At 37.8% G+C, this 22,699-nt stretch overlaps 2 protein-coding genes across 2 annotated transcripts; both read right to left on the bottom strand.

Moving 5' to 3' along the window:
* Nucleotides 1-21: 21 nt before the first annotated feature.
* LOC131796074 (cation channel sperm-associated auxiliary subunit gamma 2) lies at nt 22-16,938 on the bottom strand. The gene is made up of 24 exons (XM_066170357.1): nt 16,615-16,938; nt 15,602-15,795; nt 14,591-14,818; nt 13,736-13,955; nt 12,970-13,074; nt 12,621-12,675; nt 11,888-12,031; nt 11,649-11,732; nt 11,052-11,171; nt 10,236-10,301; nt 9,667-9,805; nt 9,166-9,283; nt 8,308-8,451; nt 7,328-7,826; nt 6,539-6,663; nt 5,714-5,794; nt 5,028-5,084; nt 3,729-3,870; nt 3,081-3,240; nt 2,531-2,614; nt 2,120-2,212; nt 1,902-2,007; nt 1,222-1,441; nt 22-905 (listed from the first exon to the last, which is right to left on the bottom strand). Exons 1-24 carry the CDS (start codon nt 16,804-16,806, stop codon nt 829-831), a joined length of 3,453 nt encoding a protein of 1,150 aa, XP_066026454.1. The 5' UTR covers nt 16,807-16,938; the 3' UTR covers nt 22-828.
* A 707-nt stretch (nt 16,939-17,645) lies between these two features.
* LOC131796077 (uncharacterized) lies at nt 17,646-20,121 on the bottom strand. The gene is made up of 4 exons (XM_059113725.2): nt 19,580-20,121; nt 19,405-19,447; nt 18,649-18,784; nt 17,646-18,315 (listed from the first exon to the last, which is right to left on the bottom strand). The coding sequence occupies exons 1-4, from the start codon at nt 20,037-20,039 to the stop codon at nt 17,809-17,811; spliced, it is 1,146 nt and encodes a 381-aa protein (XP_058969708.2). The 5' UTR covers nt 20,040-20,121; the 3' UTR covers nt 17,646-17,808.
* Between the last annotated feature and the right edge of the window lie 2,578 nt (nt 20,122-22,699).

Genomic DNA, 22,699 nt, shown 5'->3' on the forward strand with positions numbered 1-22,699 from the left:
TGCAGGCTCAGTAAGATAGCGGATTCCTCTCAAACAACTATCTCTTCACTGTATGCCTTGCTCTATTGTCCGCATGAAACAGATCAGTATGCAGCGGACACCTCTTAAGATCATTGCCACACTCATTGTTCGTCCCCGTCAAAGAGTTTATATAAAAGCTGCCTAACGAAGAGGATGGCTTTGATAACAAAAAGCAGCAGCAATCGTGCTCGGATCTTGCTGGGAATACTACCTGAAATCCCGCAGACATTGTTTATCAAAATTATGCGCAGAATTCAGTCAGGGATCATTACTAAGAGCAAAGGTATGTCAAAGAAAATTGTCAAGAACCTTTAGCATCAATCCACGACCAATAAATGATTATTATCGATAATAAACCAGCGAAAATCGAACAATGTTAATTAATTTTTACTCGTACTTAAATTGGCCATGGATCAATATCAAAAAGGAAAAAATGGCAAGTTTTGATTTGAAGTTTCGCTTTCAAGGTGCTGACTGCTGAATGTTAAAAAATGAAAATGGTTCAGCTTAGTGAAACTATCGTTTTTCAGACCTTTGGGGTGTGTTTCTACAACCGTTCTGTTTTATCAAAGAGAACATTCCACAAATCCCTTATTCATAAGTTTTGTTCGATTTCAAGAGATCGCCAAATCGAGTTTGCAAGAACGTCTTTTGATCAAGATTATTTGTAAAAGTAAGGAAATTATTTACAACTAGATAAAAGCTCCAACAAATACAAAAAATTTGGAAAGTGCTGAATATCTGGCAAAATAGCAGCTTTATAGTGGCTTACGATACTACTCAACCCTAAAGAGGGATAGTCGATTCTTAAACGTTCGTAGTGTGAAGTTGTTGAGGTCTGTTTCCACTGACTTCGATGGGAGCTTCAATGGTGTATTCAGAATCTGTTTTCATTGCCGAAGATAAAAAAAAAAAGTACTGTTAACATATTGGAATAAAGTCAAAGTGTCCTTTACTACAGAGTGAACGGGCTTCGGTTTTCCATAAGCACGGAAAGAGACTGTTCCAATGGGTTGCTTAGGGATCACAGTTTTTACAAGCTAACTCGTTAAAACAAACAAACCAACGAGCACAGACAGAAAAAAACAAAACAAACAAAATAAAAACAAAACCAAAACAAACGAACAAATAAAACAAAACTAAGAAAAACAATCAAACCAAAGAGATTGGCATGGCCCTCATTCTGAATAAGCATATTACCTCGATTAATGACTTGAAGTTGAACTTGATCTTGATCTTCCAAATGGTCTATCTTGTTCCTGCGCATGCTAATGACTTTGCCACAGATCCCGGCCCTACAGAGGCCGGGCACGTGACGTACCACAGACAACCCACTCTTTATATGCCTCCAGACCTTGGAGTCCTGTCTTTTCAGCAGAAAGAAGGTTAAAATGAGAACGGTCAGGATTGCAATACAGGACTGCAAAAAAGGAAAAAGGAGTCACATGTAACTAACTGTCCATGTCCAATAAAAACAAACACCACAGGAAAACAGTTAAGTTTTATCGTTAACACGCTAGGTCCCTGGGCTGAGGAATTCCTTAGCCTGTAGACAAGGGGATTATAGGAGAGTGAGGCCTTTATCTAAAACTCACAGCGAATTAAAATGCGAAAGATCATTAATTTATTCTCTTTTCTGTAATATCGCCCAGTTTCAATATATAACGTATATAGTATGCTTTTCTTTGGTTGAAGACCTGATTTAGTTGTACTAAACATGGAAAACGTAAACTACTAAAGGATTTAAAATATGAGGAAACTTTGGTATGCAACTCTAAGTAGCCCAACAACTATAATTTGCAAGTTTCTTACTAAGGGGAGAGGAAAGAGGAGGGAGAGGAGATGGGGCAGCTGGGAAACGCATGCTTTGAATTTCTTACCAGCACAATAAGGGATGATGGGTTGAGTGAGCCCGGGGGTAAGCCGTGAACTCGGATCAGGAATCGAATAGTATAGTCACAGTTTGATGAATCAGCATCTACGATCCTAAAAATTAGAGACAAGAAAAATTAGACGCATCCTTGATTTAAAACAAACCGAGGCGTCTAATGAAACAAAAAGGAAAAGCGGCGAAATACCAGACTTTGATGCAGCTTACCTGTTTGAAAATTCCAGCTTGAAATAATACTCGGCATTCCCGGGAAAGGTTGGGCCAATATCAGCACAAGGGCTCTGTGTACCACACAACCAGCTGTAAAGATCGTAAGAAGACAGATTCACGCAGTCAGTAAGTCAGTTTAAGTATTCTCGTTCGTATCTGTGTCAGTGTCCATGTAAAGGACTATTCATTTTTTAGGTTAAGGCTGGTTTCTTATCACTGTCCATGTTACTGATGATAGCGATGCCATGGTCGATGTCAAAGTCAAAGCCAATGTCAAAGTCGATGTCGATTTCAATATAATTTCGAAGTCTATTTCAAGGTTCTCAAAACTAGCACTGTTACTGCTTTGGTAACCTGGACATATTGATGGAAGATTATCGCACGTTTATCATAACTCAGTTCACTAACCTTATACCATTTGTCTTGCTATCAAAAACGGGAATATCTCCCAGCGTCTTTAATTTAGATGCCCAGATCAAAGATGCCATGGAGCTACAAAAGACATGCGATCAAGAAGTCTTGCAATATAGGAGCAACTTATATCTACAATGCACGAAGACAGACAATAAAGTAACCGGTATAAATAGAGAGCAATTTCCAGTGGTACGACCAAAATAATCCGAGACTCTGTTGGTCTTGCTTAACTAAATCATGAGGTAGGTTACATAATCTCGAGCTATCCTATTACAAAACTAAACCCGATCAGAATTTGGCCATTAGTGTTTTTCACGCGTGTTTTCCACAGCGGTGGGGGACGAGAGCTGTCCTGACTGCACCACTCCCGCCCCCAGTTGCAGGTGGTATCGTTCTTTGTTATGATTTGCTGTTACAATGTTGGTTTTTGATTCATCGCACTTAGACTAACACTGCTCTTTACAATTAATGACACTCGCCACCTATTGGGAAGCCCCTTGATAAATATTTGATTTTTTGATCGCGAGAAAATGACCGCAGATACCTTGTCGTTTGGTAGTTATACATAGTCTGTTCCTCTTGTGAGTAATCTGTTATTGACTGATAGGTTGGTCCTCCTCCCACAATTTTTAGATAATATTTTCCATAGAACTGGTTAACCTGACCTGTGGCTGAGTCTAATACTCTAAACACTGGTGAAAAATCTGCCATTGAGAAAGCATTCATCAGTCTCTTCTGATAATATTAAATAAGAAATGCAAGCAAGCACCAGAAATCCTTGTAATCTATATGATGTTGTCTTACACAAAGTAATGTATCTTAATTGGAAATGAATCAAATGTTTGGGAATGGAGCGATACAATTAAATCAACGATTGAATGACCTTTGCATTGAATTAGGAAAATGTGGTTCGCGCTAGCTAAGAATGAGTTTCTATTTCAGGTTTCTAAAAGCGATTCAAATTTTTAGAATTTACTGCAAAGGTCATTTCATCATTGGAATTAATTTCAGTTTCGATAAAAATACTTACCTTTCAAGTTTTATGGTCTAGTAAATCAACTGCGTGAATGATATGATATAACATAACTTGTGTCTCAGGTGCGTTTAGAGCATCAAACAACTCAAGGCGAGATGGAAAATTTACGAAAACACAAAGTTGGCTAAAATTGAATGCCAATATTTGTAACCTTACCTCGGTAAAAATAAAAGCATGGAACCCCGTGAACGGCAGAACAATAGTGCTTTTTACTCGAAGAATTTTTTGAGGCCTCAGGATCAAAGTAAATCTTCCGACCCGCGGGACACCCGAGGAGCACAGTCATCACGTAGGAGCCCTTGACAAGAGATCAGTGTAAGCAAGTTTTAAGAGAGAGGTAAGATGCTAGATGAATGTTAGTCTGGAGCTGAGGAGGTACCGTTGTGCCCATCTTAATTCAATAGGCAAGGATGCTGTTTTAGACACGGCCTGCATCAACGCCTCGTATAACGGGGTAATTTTGTATTAGTAACTGAGTTGATAACGTAAACTGGCCACCGTAAAGAATTGAAGAACTGACGTTTCGAGCGTTGGCCCTTCGACAGAGCGATTGGAGGAATTTTGGGGTTGTTGTTGAGAAAACAAGAGTAACTTGGTTGAATGAAAAGCGCTCGTTGATACCGTGGGGACTAAGAGTGCCGATTTGAAAGATAAATTTTTGTTCTTGAGTTTTGAGGCTTTCCGCACTGCCTAGATGTAGGAAAAGGCCGCAACCTGCCATATGCTTCTTAGAATGATTAGGGAGATTTAAGTGTCTAGCGACTGGTTTGGATGCGTCCTTGTCATTTCTTTCTACGTACCGAAGGTGTTCTCGGAATCGTGGCCTGGTCGCCTTCCCGTCTCACCAATGTATAACTTTTTGCAACCAGTGCAAATTATGCAGAAGATGACGCTGGCGAAGGTGCACCCGAAGTGATCAGTGATCTTAATGAATCTCTCGGGTCCCAAAATTTTCTCGTTATGAATGAAAGGACAAGATTTACATCGTGAGCGAGCGTATTTGAAAGTTCCTGGTTGGTCATTGGTTTAAAATGAACTTCTGACCAAAATGTCCCTATGTTTTTGTTACGTTTGCATGAAATTAGCAGAGGTCGCGAAAAGATAGTACCATTCTCTGATAGTACCAGTCTCAGAGACTGATATAATCTTTCCGCTTTTTTTTCAACTAATTTATTCTTGTTTTCTCGTCATTATATTCCCACCAATAGCGTCGCTTCAATTTCGGCATATAAACCCACACACAACCAACAATTCCTCCAATCGCTCTGACGAAGGGCTAACGCTCGAAACGTCAGCTTTTTCATTCTTTACGGTAGCCACGTCGTGTTATTTGGAGTGGGGACCGAAAATGAAGGCCATTGTGAGACAGGCATCTCTAGGAATTCCTTCTGCGGCCATCTCGCCCGACTATTTCACGTTATCCTATTTCTTGTCAGGAAATTTTATGGTCATTACCTGAATGGATCCCCTACTACCAGAACTGGTGCTACAAGACAGACCAGAATTCCAGATCTGAAAAAGACGATGACAAACTTAGATAGGCGATGGACTTCTGAAAATAGAGAAATCAACTTCATTTTATGGTCTGTTTGGCTCGCAGTTCTGTTTGCGTACGGAGTGCGCTTCGAAACGTCCACAAAAACACAAGCTTTTCTATGAAATATTCTTTCACCAGATGACCAAGATAAAGATTTAATGAATGGTCTGTATGTTGAGTCACACTAATGCGCGCGATTACCGCTTATAACTTGCGCCAGTTTCCACATTGACTCCACTGAGAGTATCACAACTTCCTGTACTCTTGGGTGCAAAAAACCACTGTGAAAATATCATGCCCAAGAACCAGAACACAACCCAAAACTTCCTATCTAGCAGGTTAATCGCTTGGTCAACGCATTTTTAAAATCGATTCCAGCTTCCACAGTGACTGCACTGAGAGCAATACAACTTCTCACTGCCACGTTGCCAGTAAGCATTTATTCCTGTACTCCTGAGTATAAAGACGCGCTGGGAAAATAAACTTTCCTGCCCAAGAACCTAAACACCAACCAGAACATCCTATCTGGAGTCTAGCGCGCTAATCACTAGACCAACGCGTTTTTCACTTACTCTTGGCTCCTTGCTAAATGGTTTTTATTTACCTGAATATGTAAAGATGCTGGAGTGAGTCTCTCGCCTGGGCGGAATTGTGGAAGTTTAAACCCTGAATCCTGCACTGTCACCTACATGATTGGAATAAGTAGTTAAATAAATTTATTAGTGGTAAGTATCTACTTTTGGTAGTTTGTGGGACTACAAAATCCAAATGTCTGCGGCTCGAATCCTTCTTGAGAAGTCTTCTTCATACCATACTCTCTTCTATTCCATGGCTGAAATCAAAATTATGTCATCATCTCTCTGAATGTATTTGCCAAATTTAATCATATCATTTGCACGTACCCTACAACCCCGACTTGGGGTCTTGCTCTATGAAAACATGCTCTTATAAGAGAAATTGCACTCATACGCTAGAAAAAAATTGCCTTGGTTTGTAGACGCAGTAAACTTAGTGTGCGATCTTGTTGCGTTTAGTTAACAGAATATTGTCGTGTGGTTAGGAAAAGTAAGTTTAGTCATCAACTTGTTTTAAAACGGTTTACCGTTTCATTTCCCTTGCGACGCAAGGATACAAAGTCAGTATAAACTTCCGACATTCGAGCCACAGGCTATGCATGGTAAAAATGATGATAATGAAAATGATGACGATAATTTCATTAACAATGGTAAGGGAAATTATGATTACGTTTACGATTATAATATCAATGTTAATTCAACATTCGCATGAAATAAGCACCAACCATACAATGATCCAACTCCGTCGTCATTGTGAAGCAAAATTCATGTTTAATCCGAGATCGACTTCAACTAGTCTATTCGCGAACATGACAACACTTCACCACATGGTCATCTATCTATTCGACTCTTACCTCATATCTAACGGCTTTTTGAGGGATAAGTTCTGATCTTCGAGAAGTCACATTTAAAATGGTAGCGTCTGAGAGGTGTAACGAGGCGTGGAGATGATCGAGACTCCAAGAATGTGAACTAGTGTCTGTGTAACAAAGATATTTTGATTTTGGTGAGTCGTTTAAGTTGCGATAACATTCTGAGACTGAGACTAAGTTTAACATTCTAGAGCTAAACCACTCCTTTGTCTTAACTGCTGCTACTACCAAGAAAAATTAAACTACCAAACATTAAGTTTCCTTCCTTGAAAATTTTCAATACCGGCTAGATCAAACCTACTCAGCAGAAGAAATCGCCAATCCGGGAAATTTCTGTTCATTCTGTTTTCTATTTTTTTCCTTTTAGTTTGGACTATTTAGCACCCACTGGAAATCTTATTTTTAGACGCTTAATGAAATCACTCTAAAATTGATTTGGCACTAGAAAATTTGAATTGAAAAAGCAAAGAGAGAGAGAGAAAAGACGAGTGAACACAGAGCGAGAGAGGCTAGATCAGTCTCACTACGGTTATCTACAGATATCTCTCGAACAAGAGTATTTTCGTTCGTATGAGGCCTAATCTCGATGTCACGAACTGAGTGAGGGCAGCAAAAAGGCAGAAAGCGTGGAGAAGAAACAACTTCGAAAGAGGAAAATATTCATGTGGTACACAACTGGGAATACTTCCTTTCCCGTCCATTTAAGACTGGCATATCTCAGCTGACCTTTGTTTCCCTTCACTTCCTTATTTTGCCCAGATCACAGCTCACCTACTTGAAATTCATTCTCCAAATAAAGATAAAACACAAACGAGTACCACTCCGATCGTCCAAGATGAATCAAATCTGGCAAAACGTCCTTGATATCCAGTGCCTCTTCTTGACTAATACCAGTGCAGTCTGAATTCACAGCCTTTTCTACTTCAGAGAAAAATTCACGAAGTATGGTATTGTTCTGAATTACTTCGCTGGCGTTGTAGACAGCCGGCTCAAATTTGTAAAAACATTTCCTTGTATAAAGCACGTCGTGTTTGGCTTCAAATGTGATGCGCGAGAAAGGACATGTGCGTACAACACTGTTGAGCTGCTTCAGATCGACGTATGCTTTTTTGAGGCAGAATGCTGAATAGGTCTTGGATTTTTTATATTTTTGAATATTTTCCTCTCGCGTTTGAGAGTATAACTGCCTAGATATGGTTTGGCCAAGTAGGATCTCCTTCAGAAAGATACACATTGTTTCATGTCCATCACTGCCTTTATCAGCAACAATCTGTCAAATCAAATCAGTACTAAACATCGTTCTCTGTTCGACAATCAAACTCAAAATTTGTTTACTTGTGTCTTTTAGTATCAAGGTAAATAACAAAAGGCTAGCTACACAAGATTAATATCCTCGTGCTTTACCGCTAAAGATATAAAGTAAAGTCTGGAGAACTTCACTATTTTCTAGTCCTTGCAGACCTTCTGCGTATTTGATTATCATGAGCTCTTTCTAGTATTAAAAGTAAAACTTCATTCAACATGATAAATCATTTGCTGTCAATTTTAGAGGCTGAGTCACCTTCAAAATAGTAAAACACCGGAGAGCTATTGGGAATTAAGTTAATATCACTGATATCTTTCTTATTTTTTACAGAAATCTCACGCACTCATTGGATCTTTTTTTACCACCCATTAAACCTATACTACTGTACATAAATTCACTCACATACTAACTTGTCAAACGTGACCCTTATGCGCTGAGCACTGACCTGCTGTAACCTCCCAGACGAGTCAAAGAATATCGATACAACAAATGAATTATTTTGGCTGTGGAAATCTAGAGTTAGCCCCTTGGTTCCTACGCTGCTGTGAAGCCGCTGGACAATTGGCGAGCCAATCTGACCAACCCACAGCTATGATTGTAACGAATCAGAAGGAAAGTTTTATTACTTGTGTACATGTGACCCATCTTAACAATTCTAATGTACAGACGCCCAGAAGCAAATGACAAAAAGATAAACACTTGCCATATCGCTGTTAGACCTTTCACCCCAACATAAGAATTCATATTCTCCATATCTACCATATCTTTGCTTTAAATTGCCTTTGTAACTGACCAGGCAAACTAGTTTAACTCTGAAAGCTTCTTAGATTGGCAATCATTCCTTTTATTTGCATGATCTTAACGTGCTACGTCAGAAAAAAAAAAGATATGGAAAATTTTTTTTGAACTAACTTAAATGTTTCCTGCAGATGACTGCTTCGACACATAAATTTTAAAAGATGGATCACCGTGCTTGTTTAAGTGATATGATAAACCAAATTCTCCCCATTAATTCCTGTTCTGAAACTAAACATGCGCGTCATTTAATCGGTTCACGCCATATTTTGAAGTAGCTGGATGCACAGTGCAATACTGAGGAATCACCTCAGGGATTGATTCACCAGTGGCACTTGCAGGAGAATTTAGAGGCTGGTCACTCTTATGATTTAAAAGGGTGATGGGAGGATGAACAGTTTTTTAAAGCAGATGACTGGAACTTAAAAGAATCCTTTCGCCTTTTTCGGAAGTAACCCCGGCTCGATAAATCAGAACATGAGATGAGACTATTCTGATCGATTCTCACCTCCTGGTTGTCTGTAAGGAATGCAAAAGTTCCATCGAAAAGAGATGTCGTGAACACAGTTATAGTGGAATTGCCAGAAAAGGATATCAGCCAATGAACTGTAATCCCGCTGTCTGGACTGGAAAATATTTGAAACACACTTTCAAATCTTTGACCACAGAGAATCACGGTTTCCTCTGGTGCCTAACCTTTTAAAGAGTTAAGTCTAGGTCGCAGTTGACTAAATAATTAAAATATAGAAAAAGAACAAAAACACCAACACATTCAATGATATTAATAACAAGAGTATAAAAATCAAAAGCAATTACAGTACTAGTGGTTATAGCAATGATGGTGGTGGTGATTTATATGGTGATAATGATAATGATAATAATAATATATTACACCGAAGTTTTGCCATTGTTTTCATTATTTGCCACAGCTCTTTCCTTCTTCATCCCAGGAAGTTTGATGGTTATAGATTAATCATTAATCGCGGACTAAAAGTAATATCAAAGATACCTGAAAAATAGAGCATTTCCCCAAATAAATAATCTGTCACAAGCGATTGCAGTGAACGATATGCCTGTAAGTGACAGGGAGGCAGCCTCAGAACCTTCAGCGGTTAAATTGGATTCGATTCTCTGCCAATTTTCACTTTCTGGAAAGAAACAAAGTTGGCTTCATAAAAATGATCTAACTTCATTCAGCACAGAGTACTGATGCATACTGACACGCTTAAATACTGTGAAGCTTACTGTTGTCGATTCATGACAGCTTTCAAGCTTTCAGTTCTATCGAAGCCAACATAAACATTGAAAAACAACAATAACCCAACCGTAATGCCTCGAGTGCGGGAACACACGAAAAATCAAGTCGTGATCGATTTTAGGCTTGCATCCGATTGGTTGAGAGAATAGTGCGCGTTTTCTGGACCAGTCACTGAGCGAATGCAATCCCGGATTATTTTCATCACTAAATTGAAAATTGGCCCATTGGTACTCCCTCCCCAACCCCCCCCCCCCCACCCCCCTAAACGAAGGCACATAGCTGTTACGCCAGTTCATTTCGTACAAACTTGATGAACTCACCCGTTTCCGCAAGAGACTCAAGCGATGTAGGGAAGTGAAAAAGTGCTTTCCATTCCATGGAATCTGCTGTATCACAACGCAAACGAAAAAACAAATTTGCCAAAAAAAATAAATAAACCATAACGAGATAAACAAACCTGGCACACAAAACAAACAGGAAAACGATTGTAAAAGCAAAGGTTATCACAAGAGATGGTTATCATGATTTCAAACGCCTGGTTCTGCGACTCATTTGAAAAGTGAGGCCCTGATTCCGTAGAAAGGAGTCATAACAAATGTGTCGGATCTGTGTTACTTCCCTTAATGCAAAATCAGGATTCGAAATTGCAGAGTTGAAGAGACTGTAGATACACAATGCACTGTGTAGATAAATTACGAGGGTAGATGTTTGACGAAGTTAGAGTTTGATCATTGGAATAATAAGTGATCTGGTAGTCGTGCTTAAAGAGCATAAGTTTAGAAGTAACTAGTGCTCGGACATTACCAAAGTAGGGATTCTTTCTTTACTGTCAGAGCTCTCTGGTAAAGTAAACCTAACCTCCTCATAAAACGAGTGTGGTGACTGGCCGTCGCCTATTTTGAATTCAGTAAAAAATTTCCTCCCGTGAAATGAATAAAGAAATGTAGACTAATTACCAGAATATAATGAGAAAAAATTGACAAAAAATCAGAATGAGCATCTCATCTACAGGGACTTTCGTTTTCATTTAAAATTGTTTTCAGCTAGAGAACAACTAGATGCCTCTGGAATGTTCCCCCGTAAAACTGCGCCAATATTGCAAGTATCAAACGTAATTTTAACCTTTAAATACTTACTTTCAAACTGCAGGACATGAAATGTTTCTGTATAAACAGTCTTAAGCATTACAAGAACAACAAATGATCCCGTCTTCACACCATTAATGCTGCCTGAAATCACTTGACACGAATAACTTACTAAACAAAAAAAAATTAACAAAACAAATTGAAAAAGAGATAGTACTTAAATTCACTTGTCACTTTACAATGCAATTTTAAAAGTCAGTTTTCAATCAACAATCCTCGATATTTGATTCTCAAGACGTCCTTCGGACATGATTATAAAGTTACCCGTCACATAAAACGCCCAGAACCAGACGCAAAAGTTACAGATTAACTGCTCGTAATGACATATGCAATGACATATGGTCAGAATCATCTGAAAATGGACGACACCGTCTAATATCAGACGAATGAGTCCAATATCGAACGGAACCGTCCGATGTAATGGTACTCGTCCACAATTGAACGGAATCATTTCGGATCGGACGAGTCGTCGGAAATTGGATAGATAAATCCCAATTAGACCCAGCCGTCTCAACTTATCCAGTGTTACAGTTAGGAAGTCTACGACTTATTTAGACATCAACGCAGTGAAGCACAGTTATCTTTTACCTGCATTGTCAAGAAGAGTATTTACGAATTGGCAGACATTTTTACTACTTGAATCCCTCTGCTCCGTAAAGTTTGCAGGTTTGCCTAAATTAGACACAAAAATTAATAAAAGCTGATTAAATAAAAAACTACACAAGCATAGACACGTTTTTCATCAAAAGACGAAGATGACACGAATGGTTCGCTAGTCAGAAATTATTAATAAAACTTTGATGTGTTAAAGGCCGTAGTGAGGTAACCTTTCTGCAGCACTGCCATGAAGACTCTCTCTTTGTCCTGTTCATCCCCAAAACCCAATACTGTCAATGTATGGATTGATGACTGAACTGGACCAATCATTTGACTAATGCAAGCATCCAATACAAGCGTAAAACCATCTGCTGCTATAATGTAATCATACAGTCAAGTTTCTAATTGTAAAGTGAGTGGTTTGAGCCTAATGAATTAACATCAGCTTGTGAATTAGTAGGATCCATTCAGTAGGGGAAGGCTTACAAAGAACATTTGTCCATAACAGAGTCAAGCTTCGACAGCTGGTGGAGAGGTTCTCATTGATAATTATGATAATTATCATCCCACTGATTAAAGCATCAGTCAATGTAACTGAAAATAGTTATTATCACTCTTCCTCTTAACTACTCTACCTGGACATGATCATAATATTCTACAATATGGTAATATTTCAGGTAAAAAAGATAATGAAATATTTGGAGAAACTTGAAGGTTGCTTGTGTCTGGCCTCCAGTTTTCTCCACAGTGCTACTGGTAAGGAAGTAGAAAGTGTGATGGGTTACTGCACTGCAGTAGTGCTACACAAGTTTTACTGCACAGATTTCATTGGATTATCCAAAAATGTCAATGCAGGTCAAAATTATAAAGGCTGAGTTTAATGAGATGGAGGTAAAAGGGAAAAAAAATACTCAAAGATACAGAAATATTGCTCATTAAAATACTTAATAACAACATACTTACATGTGACATCAGCAGGATTTTTTTGGCGATTTGCTTGCAGCTCAAATATACCAGCCTTTGGATGAAAAATCAGTAATATCTTATTCCTTACCCCTCTTTTGCCCTAAAATTTCATTTTAATTAAGTACAGTTACCTAAAAAATGTTTAAATTTCATCTTTCATCTGCAAATGAGAGAGTACATATGGCTCTTTTATCATAGAAATGGCTGGTTTTTAGATCATGACCTTTTTATAGCAATATACTTGTCATATTATATTAGTTGCTATAAAAAAATAAAAAAAAATATATTAGTTGCTATACTTTTACTATAAAAAAAATATTAAAAAGTAAAAAATATTCATTCTTACACCAGTATTCACAAGAACTCTGTCTGGAAGTGACAGTGCTCCCTTAATCTTCAGCAGCTTCTCAGACTGTCTTGATACACATCTATTATTGAATGTGTCTCCAAACTAATGAGAGATACAATAAAATGGACTCAGAACTTATCTCCTCTATAACCAGAAACAAAAAGAAAACCTGAAGGGTTAATATGTTCCTGACAACAATGAAGCAAAATTCATTTCTGCCATGTAAGCCTTACTACAGTCCACAATATGCAGTGCAAAGGAAAAATATTGTTGCAGAATTCTTCTTAATTTAAATGCTTTTCACGGAACAAATTTGGTTACATTGACTCTGTTTATACCTTGTGACTTTTATATTAACCCTCTAACTCCCAAGGATCCGATTGCTAATTCTCCCCTCTATCTACTACACATTTCCCTGTAAAATAGCTACAAGAATTTGGTGTTAGATCAAGATAACGACTTAAACCTGGATGGTCTGAGTATTCTTATTACCTGGATAATGTACGGATATTGGAGGGAGAAATCGAATGTGAATCCCTTCTGGGAGTTAAAGGGTTAATCTTGAATAATTTGTAAATCAGAATCTTAATGTATGTAATTATCTCAGCTTATTTTAATTCAAACTACACTTTGTCCAATTATAACAAACCTTTTTTTCCATAAAATTGCCTAGATGAAACATCTCACATTGTTATGAAAATCAGGCACTGTTATAACTGTAAGTGAATTGAAGAGTATTAAAGTGTTTTAAGTTTACACTCACTTTGATCTTTAAAAATGTCATCTTTTCAAATTCAGAAGCTGTATAGATGACATGGTTGGACATTTCTATGGATCCAGTGACACAAATGGGACTCAGGTGTGGGACACAGTTGATTGGCATTTGCTGGGAAATTGATGGTAGCTGTGCCTCCTCTCCAAGACTGTTGCGGAGTCTTGTGTTGTTAACAAGGTAGTGAAATCCATCCAGATGTACAGTTAGCCTAGTGTGAGATATAAGATAACTGCCAACTTCAATTTCTTGGAGAATTTAAAATATTCCTAATATCCCTATCTGATAAAGAAGAGAGAAAATGGAAGGAAAGAAAGTAACTGCTAGGTACTTATGAAAAGGTTAAATATGATCAAAAAAACCTTTACCTTTTGAAGTGGCTGAGAGGACAGCAGTTCATATAAATTCAAGTTGTTTTTAGTTGAGTATGAAAATAGAAAAATTAGTTTTAGTTCAAGTCAGTTGGCAGTAGCTCCTGCAAAAGGCCCTTCAAGCTTAGCCACCAAACAAGGGTCATTGAGAGGTAATCAAATTAAAGTAATTTATTTAGTAAGTTGTAAACAAATGACCAAAAAAATCAAGAGCCCAATTTAAAAAGAATTCCAGCCCATAGATGTGTCTTTAGCTAGAGTGTTTTCACTTGATATCACAGCAGCTGTATTGGTGTTCCAAAAAAATGAAGAGTTGCCCTTATTGGTGTTCCAAAACCAATTGGGGATTAAACTTTTTTAAACTGGAAATTCTTTCTTTTGTTTCCATAGAAAAATAAGATAGCTGGTCACGTTGGTAATAAAACAACAGTTGATTGTATTAAAAAATTATTTAGCAGTAAAACTATCTCCCCACCTGTGAGATTCTAAGTATGGTCCTATGCCATTGTAGACAACCTCACAGTGCATAGTTAGTACCATTTCAGGGATGTGAAGAGGAACTAGCCAGGCTGGGTTACACAGTTCTATGAAACTTGAACAGTTAGTTTCAACTTTGCAGCATTCAACTCCAGCTTCTACTAGTTGAACATCCTTTGAGTACAAACAACTGGGCAGAGCACCATCACAACTGCATTGGCTTAACCTGGAATGCAATGTAGCAGTTTTTTATGGCTTATGTAAATAAGTGCTGACAGACTGCCACAATAGGCCAGTCTACAGCACTTCATACTTTGATTCTCTTTTTTGTCTTCATTATTAACTGTATTTTCAACCTTTCCGGCAGAATAACAGATATTTGATCCTTTAGAGACAGTGATCTCAATTGGAGACCTTTGTATGTCCTGACTGCAGCAACACAAGTCAATAATTAAACTTATTTAGTCAATCTGTCAATTGATCTAGCAGGCAAGTAAGCTCTAAAATCAATCAACAGGGTAAATGTATAAAAATTAAAGAAAAAAATGCACATTATTGGGTTGTTTCTTAATACACATTCTCTCTGAATTCTCTTTTTCTCTGAGCTGCCAGAGGTATCATGATAAACACACTTCCCAGGTGAAAACAAGCCCTTAAATCATACTTTTGGAATTGGGCATTAAACTTAAGCATAAGAGCCTCATGTGGAATTCGAAAATATTCAGGTTACCACTATCTGTGCCAAGACTGCCAGTAAGGACTGTAACCCATAACACCTGTCAGGGCTGAGCTCACTTTATCTTGCCTCGCTTGCTGTCACCATGCACTTGGCCATGTATTGCAATGCTATGGGTTATATCTCCAAAGTAACTTTAATAGATGCTCTAGAAGTTATTGACAGCTGTACCTGCAGCCCTTGAATTTGCATTCCAGGGTGGAAGATTTATTTAAAAAAGTAATGAAGATAATAATGAATGAGTAGTATTATTACATGTAGTTTTGGAGGCACCTGTCATTGTTTTTGGTTCTATTGATGAAGTAACATCCACAAGTGTCTTGTTCTCCCATTTCTACTAACAATGATGATATCAAGAATGAAAATCTCCTGGCTTTATGCTGGCTTGGGCCAAATGGTTCTGTTTCAATGCGAACAGTGGGATTGACACCTGTCATTATCAATGACCTCACCATCTTGGAGTCAATCTGTATGGAGGAAAAAAATTAATGCAAACCAAAAATAGTACTAACACTAATTAAGTAAGAAATTAAATTAATTAAGTAAGAAATTTGATTTCCTTCCTTAGTGAAATACTCACTAGAGTACAATAAAGAAAAAGAGGAATAATTTAATCCAATATGATCACTTAATCCATTTTGCCATAACTCTTTACACCCTTAACATCAGTATTCATTTCCTCCACACTGCTCCTGATACATTTCCAAAGGACTGACAAGGAGAATTTGTTTAACAATCAAGGTATTCTTATATCAGTGATTATTTCCTTTATTCTCCTGAGCTTTGCATTTGATTCAAAAGGGGTAATGTATGGAGAAATTAGAAGCCAGTCACTCCAAGGGATTAAAAGTTTAATGAATCAAGTGATTATTACTATGTTGATTTCTCTAGTTGCTTCAATAATCAATCGTGGGTCTAAAATTCAGTAAAAAAAATAAGGAAAAAAATTCCAATCCGATAAAATATCAGGGTCCACTTGCATGGAGAAATTCTTTTTTCTTTCATCTCTAGCTGCTCCCAGAAAGAGTGTCAAAAATGATGAATGGGGTTAATGCATTGCGATTTCCTTCCATTTTCAGGAAGTTTTGTAGAGTCGACCCTAACCTGGTGATGATGGCGCCCTAGGGGCATTGAAAATACATCTATTAAGTTTCCCTTAGAATTATTTATATATTCTTTGCTTAATTCTATCAAAATGACATTTCGAGGGGTGTCATCGCGGTTTAAAAGAAAACAAGAGAAGTTTGTCAAGAATTAACAAATAGATTGAAAATCAAGATTCTCACCATGTTGTCGCACTTAATTCGAATCCTCAACAAATACTGTCCACCCGGAATAACAACAGGCGTCGGCTCTACAGGATTTTCTTTATTCACTGCATCTAGCACCCACCAACATGGGTTTTTTGAGGCAGAACAGGGTGTGAAGCTGAGCACGAGGACGATAAAGATGGCAAAGTACTTCCAGTTCTCCATCATACTATGACTTTTTCATGTCCTGACCATTTAATTTGATAGTCTCATGGCTGAGCTCGATTACTTTAGTGGCGAAAGATATTGAAAACTACAGCTTCATCAATAGTGGGTCGTACTTTAAACCTGGTATTTTCTAGAAAGAGCCATTCAGCCTTGTTTGTAAAGTTAGGGTGATGTACGTTTCTTCGTAATTATTGTCAATGTGCTATATAATAGTTTCCAGGCTTTTCCGGTATTAGTGCATTTTCACGCACAGTAACGCAAGTGTCTTATGGACATGTCACACAACTGTACAGTACTTTCCGGTGTTTGCGGCTCTTGATCACCAAACGGGCTAATTTTCCTTAGAACTGTAAAAGCTATGGGTTTCTGAGAACTTCTCCGATGTCCAGAAATCCCAAACCATGTAATCTAAATGGCTTGTGCCTTTATCGAAAGTGGAGTTGAAATGGAAGTTATGAAATTAAATAGACCTCGTAATGACATCATGAAACTTTTTCTTGCGATATTCCAGTCGAGGAAGAGATGACTTTAGATTATTTTCAGTTTCGAGTGGTTTTTGTATTCATTTTTGTAAGATGTTTCCTTTCTTACCAAAGAGAGCCTCAAATATTAGTACCTTGGTTATGAACATTTGCGTTTTTTTATTCGAAAACTTTTCGAAAACAGCGAAATTTTGATTTCTTCGTAATATCTCATCACTTTAAAGCTAATGAAAGAACCCACCAGCACATAGGAAGTGATACCTTAAGTGATCAGTTTTTGCCAAAAAATTTCCACAGATCTACACTCAAAAGATAGAAAACAGATACTAAATCAAACAACGCATTTGATTTGTTTTAGTTATTTGATTATTCATTCATTCATCGTTTATTTTAATTTATCATTATAGATACATCTCCGAATTTCCCTTCGGTGTAAATCTTCAATCGAACAGTTTGCTTCATTAAATTTTAACCAGTTTTAAACAGTGCTAAAAGGCTCGAGCGTTTATAAGTCGATATGTCACTGAACAAAGATGTACCCCATCGCTTTTAGATGTTTACCGCCGCGCTGATCCTCGTTGCCACACGAGCTGCTATCATCAGGCTGACCTCCAGTACCAAAACCAACTCTGGAAGTCATATACCATGAATAGCATTGTTGGCCACCAACTATGCCAATTCTAGCTTTGGAGTTAGAAGAATCAGGTTGAACATTAAAACCCTCCTTGTAACAGGTCCTCTGTAATGAGGCTTCGGGGCCAATCAATGCCTTCCACTTGTCAGGCCCGTACGAAGTGTTATGATATCCTCCGTTGGCAATCAATGAATGCAAGGAATTGGCGTGGGTGTTCATGACAATGAATCTAACAGGTTGGAGGCCGACCTTCATTCCGAGACAGATCTTGGAGAAGGGTGTGTTCCAGTAGGTTGGCAGTTTGGTCTCTTGTCTGTCAAATCCAGTCATTCCTCCTTCTAAATTGTGGCTTTCTTTGTTGCTCCAGTATTGTGAGTCGTAGTGAAAAGTCCGCTGTGATAACAAAACAAAAGAAATTAAGTTTGTCGCGCAAAAACAGTTTTGTACTCGACAAATACTGTTTCAGACTCGCTCGGACACTTCTTAGGATAATAAATGTCAACTTCACGTATTGCCATTATCGGATTTTAATTTCCCTTTTCTTTTTATTTCTTTTGCTCAGAGTTTTGCAGATTGATGGGCGCAATCATGGATTTTGAACTTTTATGTTCAGTAAAATATGATGAATTTTAATTTCCTGAGTTAAGCAGCCTCCCTACGATGAATGAATCTGGGCGGCAGCAAACACAGTTTCCTCCTTCTTACTGAGCTTTACAAAGGACCTACCTTTTGGCCGTCAATCTTCATGACCAGCGTCCATCCACCTCCTCCACATGCGCCCATGCCAGAGTTGGTCATGTGACAGTAAATAGGGACATACCCACAATCAGTCTGAAGCAGGTAAGCATTGTTTCCCAAAAACCTGATCTCGAAAGGAGCAAAATGATTAATGACCACAGCAGAGTCGGAGTCAATCTTGACAGATGATAAATCAGAGCGAAGTATTTGAATAAAAATCTGGACGAAAGTTCATGTTTTAAATCAAACGGAACGGGCAAGTAAAAAAAATTAAAAAAAAAAATTGCTAAAGCTGGCTTTAAGGGGAAAATGCTAGCTATAGCTGAAAAGGAGAATCTTATTAATCTGTGCTCTTTTAAAATACGATAGCCGATTTCATTTGGGCATCAATAGTTCCTCTTTGGCATGAAATTTCTTTTCGGCTAAGATATTTTGCAATTTTTCGTTTACTAAGATATAATACGGAACATCTTTTTATGCCACGTATTAGACTTAGGTCACACACGTACATTAAAGAATTTTCCATGGACAAACGGTAGCTGTCTTTTTATTTAGTTATTTCCCTTATTCCTGGAGACACCTTGGGACAAAATGTTCTTCTTTTGCTATCTCCTGTCTCTAATTCTCAAGGTCTGCTGAGGGTCTTCAGCTTTGCGCTTAAAACTATCACCGCGCATCCCGGAGACTTTCTCAAGACTAAAACCCAAAGGCCTTTAATTTTGTAACATTTCAACCAGTTCTCACCTGTTTTTTGAATAAATCTCTTTGCAAGACGATGCTACCTTTTCTGAAAGGAGACAGAAAGGATGATAACCCTTAAGTTGAACATTCATGAATTTTCCAAATTTTTATTTAACACAACCGTCTTTAAAACTTAAGACCCAAGAATGAAATTGCGCATTGAAAAACAATCTCATACCTTTGTTCGGAATCCATGGCATCCCAGCCTTGTTTTGTAGAGAGTCTTTGATGAGTTTCTTAACATCGTCATTCTTCATGCTCGACGAAGATCCAGCGATGTTCTGCAACAAGCCAAGCACTTTCGTTAATCCATCGTTCACGCGCTCTAAACTTTCGTCTTGCTTCTTATAGTCGTCACCACCACGGAACGATGACGTACCAGCTTTCCTCTTTAGAATGAACAGGGCGATGAGTCGCGTTAAACGTTCGTCTACTCGCTGAATCTTTTCATCCAACTTCTTAGTCCCTTCATTGGTGAACGTCGCTTGGTCTATGTACTGGTAAGTAATGTGCGGACCGCGAGACGAGGCTCCCTGAGGGTCTGAGACATTCATCTCTTTGTAATTGACTTTGCTGGCAATAATTTCGCCAATTGGCAGGGATGAAATTATACTGAACAGCAAAAAAAACTGTGTCATGACCGAAATGCACAGGCTGCTGAAGGTTTGTCTGACTTAGGTGCAGTTCCAGATCTCTTAAATGGATATAGCTAGTCTTCGTTCAGCACTTATATGCTCAAAACTATGAAGACTCAGGGAAGACCATTTTTGGAAGATGTTCAGCTTATACTGGAGGGGGTTGATTTGAATTTCTAAGCGACAGTAAAGAGAAAATCAGGTTTTTAGCTCTGATTTCTTTTTTTTTTTCAGTAAGCATTGAAATTAACATTTTTGAGGCTGATCACTTTCCCGACAACTGACGTCCCTGTCTGCATTTCCGCCGTTAGGAAATTAAACTTTCTCAAATCCATCGAATAAATAAAAATCACTATGAAATGAAAAATGCGAGACACGTGTCAGCAGTTTCACTAACACGTGAGTTAAGAAGAAAAATATAATAAATTTTTTCAAAGACTAACAAAATTGCACTCACCCTACGGGCACGTGCAATTTGTGGTCTTTGAAAAAATTAACAAGTCCAAACTGCACGAGAAAAATCATGTGATTACGTACTAATAATGTACATGAAAAAATACGAGATGGCTTATAATGATTATGCAGAAGCAAAGCGCGTGCATTAATTTATTCAAACCCTGCAGACTTAGTGCGTTCGGTCAAAACAACCGCGCACGATCAAAACAATAATATACATTGATATCTTCACATCTTTAAGACTAAAAAAAGTACAAAGTTCGGCTAAACAGTTCAAGGAATTGAATCACTTTCGATAAAATGGAATCGCCGTTTGCGAGGTTTTACCATGTTTATTTTTAATTTCGGCGTAGAGTCGCTCGAGTAAAGTGTTAAGCTGGGTCGGCTCGTAATTTTCGATTTTATTGGCAGTTCCCTTTCCTAAACATCTACAAGAGCAAAGAGCAGTGCTTTTTACAGTGTTTCCGTTGTTAGAGCTGTTTTTCAGCTGCTGCATTGTTGTTGCGGTGGCGAAAGAAAACCTACTTAAAACGCCAGCCATTGTTTCGCTCGCAAAATTTTCAGCTTATCCAAATGTTGCGACATCCAAGGCTCGCACTTGATTGGCTATCTGTGGGTTTCTTTGACTATTAACCAATCAGAATGTCTGGTTTGTTACTTCTTTGTACTGAATTAACCCTCTTCTACACTAAATAACCTGAAAACTGCATTTATCTTAACCAATCAGAACCGAGTAATTTTTTCATGTGTATTATTAATGAAGTAATGATGCTAAAAAAATGAAAAGCAAAATACTTCCTCGCTCTAAATTTATCTCATTGTCCCTGAAGTTATGTTAGCGGCTGGTGATCACCTTTTCTTTCATTGACGCTAAATTTTTACGCCACACCACGAGAATAGAAACATCAGTATATACTGTGAAAATGTCATGTAACTGAGGCGACATTGACAACATCTAAAAAATATTTAAATACAGTAGGAACTATCATAATTTCTTGTTTTTATTTTCCTACGTAAACAAAGGGAACATTGCAAGGGGATTGACTTGCTCATGTACAGCCCACCTGTTTCCCCTTTGGCGCTCATAAGTCACCTACAAGTAACCAAGAATGTGTTGCTCTATAATAAAGTTAGAGACTGATTCTGCCACATCATTTATGTTACATACATACATACATACATACATACATACATAACATACATACATACATACACACATACATACAAAATCACGAATTAAATATTGATTTAAAACTATTTAAAACTATTCTTACAACGTTACCGCCGCAGTCAAAATACTAGTGAAAACTAATATTACAAATTTACTAATCCCTGAAATTTAACAATCTAATTGTTTACTTTTTCATTGGCGCCTACTTTTGTTCTAATGTCATTTGATAGCTCATTCTATTTCTTAGCTGCAAAATATCTCCATGACTTGAGTCCATATCTGGTAGTGTTAACTTTAGGTAAAGATAAAAGCATATTCTTGGCGCCTGAGATTGTACTTAAATGAGCGTAAATTAATAAGATTCCTAATTGCCTGTGGTGCTTTGTTCGAGATACTATTATGTATTTTCAATAACATGTCTCGAATTCTTCGAGATTCCATGGAGGGTAGTCTTATCCTTTCCAAGAGATGCTGATAGGATGCATGTTTTATCATTATAGACATATCTCAATGCCCTTTCGTTGACTTTTTCGATTTTAGTAGTGTTTCTTTTTCCGCAGTGGTACCAAACGTGATTACAGTGATAAAAATTTGGTAGTATGAGCGAACGATATAGCGATTCCTTGGTTTTAAGTGATAAAATACTTTCCAGTCTATTAGGGACGTTTATTTGAGCACTCACTTTGCGACAAAGTTTACTTCGCATGTTTGTGCGTTCGTATTTGAACCACTAAGGAGAAGTTGTCAGCAACTCGGCTTAAGAATAACAATGAGTGAACTTTTGAACTCATTACGCGGATCATGCTGGTTCGCCAAAGTTTCTTCTGCATGGCCTAGCCGAGCCTTTCAATTCAAAGGTTTACAAAACAGGAGCGGCATGGGAGTTTGATTCAAATTATACTTGAATTTACCTAAAGAAGTTTGCTTCTTGATGTTCATCAAACAAAGCAGGTGGATGAAGGTGCAAATTTTGTTCCTTCTTTTGTTTAAGTTTAGTCTCCGTATCATAGTAATTTTATCCCGTTCACAGTTTGTT

This window comes from Pocillopora verrucosa, chromosome 7 (assembly GCF_036669915.1).
Source record: "Pocillopora verrucosa isolate sample1 chromosome 7, ASM3666991v2, whole genome shotgun sequence".
In the NCBI taxonomy this organism is placed as follows: Eukaryota; Metazoa; Cnidaria; class Anthozoa; order Scleractinia; family Pocilloporidae; genus Pocillopora; species Pocillopora verrucosa.

Bases quoted from the DNA above. Each gene is read 5' to 3' on its own strand.
- LOC131796074 (XM_066170357.1), bottom strand. From the start codon at position 16,806: ATGATGGAGAACTGGAAGTACTTTGCCATCTTTATCGTCCTCGTGCTC. The intron at 15,796-16,614 runs GTGAGAATCTTG...TCCTCCATACAG, and splicing joins GAATTAAGTGCGACAACATG to ATTGACTCCAAGATGGTGAG. The intron at 2,008-2,119 runs GTAAGCTGCATC...TCTAATTTTTAG, and splicing joins AAGCTGGAATTTTCAAACAG to GATCGTAGATGCTGATTCAT.
- LOC131796077 (XM_059113725.2), bottom strand. From the start codon at position 20,039: ATGACACAGTTTTTTTTGCTGTTCAGTATAATTTCATCCCTGCCAATT. The intron at 19,448-19,579 runs GTATGAGATTGT...GTCTCCTTTCAG, and splicing joins GCCATGGATTCCGAACAAAG to AAAAGGTAGCATCGTCTTGC. The intron at 18,785-19,404 runs GTGAGAACTGGT...TTTCGAGATCAG, and splicing joins GAGATTTATTCAAAAAACAG to GTTTTTGGGAAACAATGCTT.